This window comes from Rhopalosiphum maidis, chromosome 2 (assembly GCF_003676215.2).
Source record: "Rhopalosiphum maidis isolate BTI-1 chromosome 2, ASM367621v3, whole genome shotgun sequence".
In the NCBI taxonomy this organism is placed as follows: domain Eukaryota; kingdom Metazoa; phylum Arthropoda; class Insecta; order Hemiptera; family Aphididae; genus Rhopalosiphum; species Rhopalosiphum maidis.
Window position 1 is genome coordinate 27896609 of NC_040878.1, and position 8249 is coordinate 27904857.

Below are 8249 nucleotides of genomic sequence, written 5' to 3' on the forward strand. Positions count from 1 at the left end.
ACGTCTCACTCTCAGACCGCTATACTGTTATAATAGCACGTGCTCTTTTTGTGTTGACGTAATTATTGTTTTTTTTAATTTAATTTTAAGTATTGTTTTTTTTGTACAATTCCATCAATCATGGAATCTCATATTAACTTTCATCAAATGAATATAGACGATCGTATACTCAAAGTGGGTTTTTTTATGTTCACTGTTTACTATTATCAATAGATTCTTTTAAAAATCTATTGGAAACTTACAACAATTATATGTTTTATGACTTATTTTCCAACAGGCAATTGCGAATCAGGGATGGACAGAACCCACACTTGTTCAAGAACGTGGTATTCCGCTCATGTTGGAAGGCAAGGATATGTTGGTTAGGGCTAGAACTGGGTCTGGGAAAACAGCAGCATTTGTTATACCTGTAATACAAAAAATATTAGAATTCAAAGATGTAAGAATACGATTCATTGTCAATAATTATCAATAATTTATAAATTGTCATACATTTATTACTAATTATTATAGTTCTATAACTTAAAAAATGTTTTAGATAAATCCTGATGGCTATTGTACACAAGCATTAATATTAGCTCCAAGTAAAGAACTATGTAACCAGATTTTTAAGAATATTCTTCAGTTAACCATTAAATGTTCAAGAGTTGTTAAATGTGTTGATATATCTGATCAAGTTAGTAGTATCACAGTTGAAAATTAAAATTAAATTTCTAATTACATATTTTATAATGCAATTATTTTTTTTATAACAAAATAACTTTTAGATCTAAGTTAATAATATATAGTAAAACATTAATTATTTGTATTAATTGTGACTGAATGAAGTGCAGATAATTAATTAACTATTAAAAATATACAATTACCACAAATTTAAATGTTTTGCATAATTAAAAATAAAATTAATGTATTTATAACATTATAAGTATATAAGTAAAATATAATAAAGTATGCATTATGTTAAAAACAAGAAATATATTTATAAAAAAAAATATAAAAATACATATCCAAAATCCAAATATCATAAAATTAATAAATCTTACAAATTTTGTAGTATAAATAATCGATGCTTTAATGTATTAACTGTAGAAGTTGCTCTGCTGTATATAGTAAGTGTTGAATATTCCTGTCCAATGAGTAGGTAACCGCTATAAATGTATTTAATTTTAATTCAATGATAAATTATTTATACAAAAAACAGTTCTAAATGAAGACAAATTGTTTACCAATAAATTTATTCTTCTATTGATAATTTAAAATATAAACTTACTTTCTTACTTTACTTAGATTGATATGAAAGAACAACAGCCATTATTAAATATACCACCTGATGTTATTGTGGCTACACCAGCCAGAGCATTGCTTCATTTACAAGCAAAAAACTTAACTCTTAAAAAGCTTCAAACACTGGTGGTTGATGAAGCAGATTTGGTATTTTCATTTGGCTTCGAGGAGGAAATTAAAGAAGTTATAAAGTGAGTAAAAACTAAAAGTAAAATGTTGATTCTAATTTAAAATTTATACGATTGAATATATCTCTGGTCTGCTATAGATTTTTGCCAAAAACCTATCAAGCTGTTATGGCTAGTGCAACATTATCAGAAGATGTTTTGGAACTAAAAAAGTTGCTTTTACGAAATGCTGTCATATTAAAATTGCAAGAACCTGATTTGGCTCCATTATCACAATTAACTCATTACAAATTGAATGCTGAAGAAGAAGATAAAGCAGTAATTTTATATTGTTGTTTCAAGTTAAAACTTGTGAAAGGAAAAACTATAGTATTTGTTAATTCTGTAGATAAATGCTACAAGTTAGTATACTTTTGTAACTATTAGTAACAATAGTTACTTTAGTAACTATTGAAGTTCAATTTTAATAATTTTTGTATATATTTTTTTTGTAAGGTTAAAATTATTTTTGGAACAATTTGGTATTCATACATGTGTCTTAAATTCTGAACTTCCAGCTAGTTGTCGATGTCATACAATTAATCAATTTAATGACAATATATATGACATAATTATAGCATCAGATGAAAAATTTTTAGATGAAGAACATGAAATTACTTCTACTAAGACTAGGTAAAAACAAAATCTAGCTTTTAAAAATTTAAATTTAAAATAACTATATAAATTTATTTTTATTTTAGTAAACGTAAACATGATAAAGAATTCAGTATAGCAAGAGGAATAGATTTTCAATTTGTATCAATTGTTATTAACTTTGATTTTCCTCTAGATATTTATTCTTACATACACAGAGTTGGTCGTACAGCAAGAGGAAAAAATAAAGTAAGAAAGTCTTTTTTTGATACATAATTTGCTGAATGATTAATTTCTTATATTATTTACTTAGGGCACAGCCATATCTTTTTTAAATATAAGAGAACAAAATTTATTAAAAGATGTGGAAGATTATATAAAACAAGGTATTTCAGAAGAAAACGACATATTCCAAGAATTTAATTTTAAATTAGAAGAAGTTGAGGGATTTAGATATCGAGCTAAAGATGCTTGGCGAGCTGTCACTAAAATTGCTGTTCGAGAAGCTCGACTGAAAGAAATCAAATTTGAAATGTTAAATTCAAAAAAGTTAAAAGTACAATATTTTTTTTTTTGTAAATATACCCCAATATTATTAAGTTTATCTAATTTGTAAATGTACATTGTTTATACAGCGATATTTTCAAGAAAATCCTCGTGATTTATTGTCTTTGAGGCATGACAAAGCTTTACATACAGTGAAACTACAAGATCATATGGCAGATGTCCCTGATTACATGGTTCCTACTTCTTTAAAAGAATATATAAAAGAACAAGAAGAAGAAGACAAAGGGATTAAAAAGAAAGATAAAGCATATTATAAAAAAAAACAAGTTGGATATAAGAAGTATCATGCGAAAAAAGCCAATCCTCTTGTGGGAATGGAATACACTGGATTGAAGAAAACGTAAACAATTTGTAGAATTTATTTAATGTTGTCTTTCTCTTATATATTTCTTTTTACTTTAAAGTATTGTTCTACTTTTTATTTAATGAGTAATAAAATAACTATCAATACATATTTTATACTTTTATATTAACATACTTATTAATTATGATTTTTGATTATATATTATATCAAGGGGTCACCAACTAATTTCTATGAGGGTTCGTTTTGAAACTTACCACCATCCAATACACCCTAATGATTTTTCTACACGTAAAAATTGAATAACCAATAAACATTTTATTTATAAAAATGTAAAAACTACCTATATTATATATTTTATAATTACATAAATATCGGTCTATTAAAACGTGTCCATAATCCAGTTGCAGACTATCAGTTTATATCCCTTAATATTTACTATCTAATAGTCACTGACCAACAGTTTTTAACCTATACTCATGTTGGGGGTCCACGGCGGCTTTAAGAACATTAAAAATAAAATAATTTATATTACAGTTTTATGAAAAATTAAGTTTAATAAAAATAATTATAAATATTTATGTTTTGTTATGTCTACTTCTATAATTTTTAATACAAAATAATTATAATTTTAATTATGATAACATCAGATGTTTTGTATAGTAAAAAAAAGGTGGGTATTTGACAAAAAATTGGTAGGGGGTCTGCGATTTCTAAAATTCTTTCATCGGGGGTCCGTGTTCTACAAAAGGTTAAGAACCGCTGTAAGAGTCAGTAGCCACAGCATCTAGGTGCGTGTTATTTGTGCTATTTACATACTTGTCTTCTTCTTTAGTAATAAACTGATAACGTGTATAACATAAGCTGCACAATTTATTATATCCTTAAATATCATAACCAAATACTCAGTTTGTATAGAACCAGTTGCAAATATATTACAGGTAAAGTCTATTTATTTATACTTAGTCCAAAATCATAGTCAATATTTATTGACTATATTTAATAATAATAGAGAACAATCATATATCATTTTTAATATAAATCCTTATGTGTAGCAGCATTGCATTGAAACAAAAAAAAATCGATCATATTATGAAACAGATTCTGTGTCAAATTTTATTACAGACTTTCTCACTTTATTGAGTTTATTCCATACTAAGATACAAGATTCATTTACTTTCTCTACGATTTTCTTCGGCTAAACTTGCATTTTCAATAGGTACTGCATCCCATAAATATTAAAAAGTATAGTGTACACCAACTACACTATGAATAAGTCGACAACCTTTTTGAACTCTCAGGCCACATTCACAAATTAAAAAGAGTTCGTGGGCCAGACAAAAATAAAATTTTTATATTCTTAAACTATTTACTATAAAAAAAAAATATTGTCTAAAACTTTAAAATAATGAAATGTAAATGTAATGACTGAGTCTATAACTTATTTTTTTACATAAAATATTAACTTGTTGAAATAAAAAATAATTACATTATTTGCATGAAACGATGAAACTGTTAACAATCTGTGTTATTCAAGTATTATTCAACTAAATATTAATATTTAGAGTATAAAAAGTTTGTCCAATATTTGTCATCATATTATTGTATTGTATTGGCATATAATTTGTGCTCATAAAATACTGAAAAAATGGATTCAAACTTCAAACCGCAATTTCACTCAATCCATTATGTTTTTCGTTTTAAAAGATGCATTTACTGTAAAAAAGTTTACGTTTGAAAAGCAGTTTATAAGTGTTCCGACTGTACTGAATAAACGTATCACCGCAAATGTCATATCTAATAAGTTCGTACTAGCGGAGCAAATCAACCAGTGGCGTGTTTACGAAAGGGGGTGCTGAGGGTTTCGCTCTCCGGGATTGATGATTTAGCAAATAAGAACAGAAAGCTTAATTTTATTTAATAATTTGACTATATTTATACATATAAATATATAATGTAATAAACTTTTTACGTCCCCCGACGGCTCCGCCTAAAAAATAAGTTGTAAATACGCCACTGATTTTAACTATAGAATGGTAATACTGTAATAGGTATTCAATTCGTGACTAGATTCATTCCTGATGCAACTGAAGTTGAAATGGTTATTTCATGCTGAAACTTATAGTATACCTGTGTACCTCATACTTCATAAATAGGTAACTCATAATGTTTTGACTTTGAGTCTTAAATTCTCAATTGCGATTGTGTACAGGATATATGCTATGTGCAGCTTCGACATCCAACACGCAACAACACACCAGCATACCGGTCGATAATACGATATTACGATCGATAATGACATTTTAAATTTGTAGAAAAGATTAAATGAATTGCCAATGTAATTGTTCATCGTTTAATATCTGTAGTAGATGCAAACCAAGTTTTGGACGAATTATTTACAAACAAACGTCGAGTGGTTTTTATTTTATGAAATACTATTTATTATATATAATAAACTAATTACTAATAACTAGGGCTAAGATTTCTATGTATTTGCATGTTTTTTACCTCATAAGTCCAAATTGATTGGTTGTAAGATATCTCCACGATTTGGTTTGTGCTCGATTAAATAAAACAATTTTTCTTTAAATACAAAATAATTTTCGGTATTTTATGATTTTGACAAATTTTGACGAAAGTTGCTTTAAAATAAATAAATAAAAACGAAAAAAAATAATACAATTTCTGAATAGTTTAAATCTTAAATGAGACAAGCAACAAATAATATTAATTTGTTATTACTATTTACTAATACTCTATATACTAGCTATAATGAAGTGGACCGTTACGGCTATGAAAAAAAAAGAATTGTCCAAAAACTATTTTTTTTTTAATATATAGTTAATATAATATTCAGGCTAATTCAGCTCATCGTGTTTTTTATTTAGTCGTAACGGTACCGTTAGTATATTTGTATTAAATGTAGCATTATTTTTTTCAATCTTAGACGAATTTGTTATTCATTATTCTTATTTTTATATTGTATTTTTAAAGCGGTACCTATCTACATACATTTCCAAATCAATAATAGTTTTATAAGTTATTTGTTATTTATTATATTTAATTTGCAATAAACATATGCAATGCAATTATGATGTTAACTGTATAAAGCATTAAATAATTTGTTCTTTTTTATTAATATGGATGATTGTATAATAATTCAAAATAAAGAACTGTTCTTTATTAAGCATAGATACCTTAGGTACTCGCCATAATACTCAAGTAACTCATTAGTCTGATACTCTGATCCTAAGTCTCAACATATCGAATATTATTTTGTATTGAATTAGAATATTTGATTTATCTTTAATAAATACATTAAGAAGACGTTATAAATTATAATACAATAACATATATAAATATATAATACATTATTATACTATAAAAACAGTCATCACACTGGGCAACTTATTAGGTACCTACTCTCATATGACCAAAAATTCAAAAACTTCAATATATTTTATTGAGATTTGTTTTGTAACTACATTTTTTTTAAAATTGTTCATGGGCCCCCATCTGCGGCGCCCAAATATTTCTCACTAATCCGTGCAGTAGACAAGTTTTAGTTTTGATCACCTACCACCTGCTATCACTCAATAATAAAATAATAATCTTTTCACAAATATCTAATTTAGTATATTTGTTTAGCTATTTATAATTCATAATTTTTATTAGGTTTATTACCTATTGCTTATATACATATATGTATCTAAATGTTGTACACATGCCTGTTAACAGAACCCATCACCCACCGGCCATCATCATTGAGTAACTATTGCATATTTAAGAATTAAGTGCACTAGTTGATAAGCCTTGCCCTAGTATTCTATCGGAATAAATGAAAATATGGTACCTAAAATACATATGCGGTAATATGAAAAAAAAGAAACAATATTGTGTTACGCGGATTAACAGTAATTTTATTGTTGCACTAATATAACAAATATGACTCATGTAAACATGAAAATAAAGTTTTTTTGGTTTATTTTAGATGTGGTTCAGAGTGGCTAAGATAGAATTATAGAAAATATTAGATTTCAGAAGAAATGAGGAAATAAATAATGTCATTAGAACTTGGTTTAAAATTTAAAAATAAAGACATTTCAGACTTCATTGGGGTAATGCAATATTTGAGCTCAGGTATAGTGACACATATAGGTAAATGGTGTGTTCTAGATCTAGACGTTTATCTAAACGTAACATAAATACCTATGTAAAAAACCCCGATTCTTCAATACTTTAAACGGTTTTTATTCTTTATACATATTAGTTTTTTTATTCATAGCTAGAGTGCGGATTTTTATGTATTTACATATTTGTCGCGAATGATAATATTCGAACGATTTCTTTATAGAAATATGTTATAGGACTATCTGATTATTTTAAGCTATGGTTGATATTACATATTTTTACATAATTTACTTATATTACATATTTTTATTAAATATTCAGCTATTTAAAAAATTAGTACTGTATCGCTCATATTTATATTATGTGTTTTTATCTTCTCCAGTCCGTATATGTGTGCTAATAATAATTGTGAGTTTCAACTCTCCATAACACCACGTAATAATAAAACTAAACTAACCTTGCGATACGCAAACTTCTTTTGAATTTAGTCTTACTGATTTAGGGTCTTTTAAATTTGCTCCTATAACTTCTGTTGACGTAAAAAATATATTGTATCCTAATTGACGTCGATTTACTTTTGACAACATAAAAAAGTATATGATTGTCAATTGTTTTGTTGACGATAAAGAATGTCATAACTCCAATGAATAATTACTTAATTTGAATATATTCATAATTAATGTTAATAAAATAATAATCTAATGTAGTGTTGTATAATTTATAATTACGTACCTATACACTTATTTTATAATTTTTTTTCTAGAATAAAAACATTTTTTTATATAATATTTTGTATTTTTAATTGCATTTTTGGATAAAAATAAATACATATATATGTACATATTTTTGAATTTATAATACATATAAATCCGCACCCTATTCATAAAAAATATTATCTATAGATATTATTTTGATTAGGTATTTTTCAATCGTGTATCACATAAAAAAAAAATAAAACCAATTGAATTTGGTATTGAATTTTTAATTATGACGTGACCTAATTAATAGATTTGAGTTATGACAATATTATTGTACGAATTATATCAAGGTTTTTCGTAGAGACCAATTTTATTGGCTGTTTACTGTAGTATATATAGGTATTGTGTCGTTTAATATAGGCTATAGGCCGTATTGTAGGGGAAAACTGAAAGGATATAATTACTATTTTTATGAAGAGTGCAAACTGGAATATTAATTTTCACATC

At 26.0% G+C, this 8249-nt stretch overlaps 1 protein-coding gene across 1 annotated transcript; it reads left to right on the forward strand.

Moving 5' to 3' along the window:
• Positions 1-14: 14 nt before the first annotated feature.
• Positions 15-3066, forward strand: LOC113552868 (probable ATP-dependent RNA helicase DDX56). Its single transcript, XM_026955857.1, has 9 exons — positions 15-174; positions 278-439; positions 539-676; positions 1288-1475; positions 1553-1813; positions 1908-2084; positions 2153-2294; positions 2359-2601; positions 2681-3066. The coding sequence occupies exons 1-9, from the start codon at positions 121-123 to the stop codon at positions 2954-2956; spliced, it is 1641 nt and encodes a 546-aa protein (XP_026811658.1). The 5' UTR covers positions 15-120; the 3' UTR covers positions 2957-3066.
• The last annotated feature ends 5183 nt before the right edge of the window (positions 3067-8249 follow it).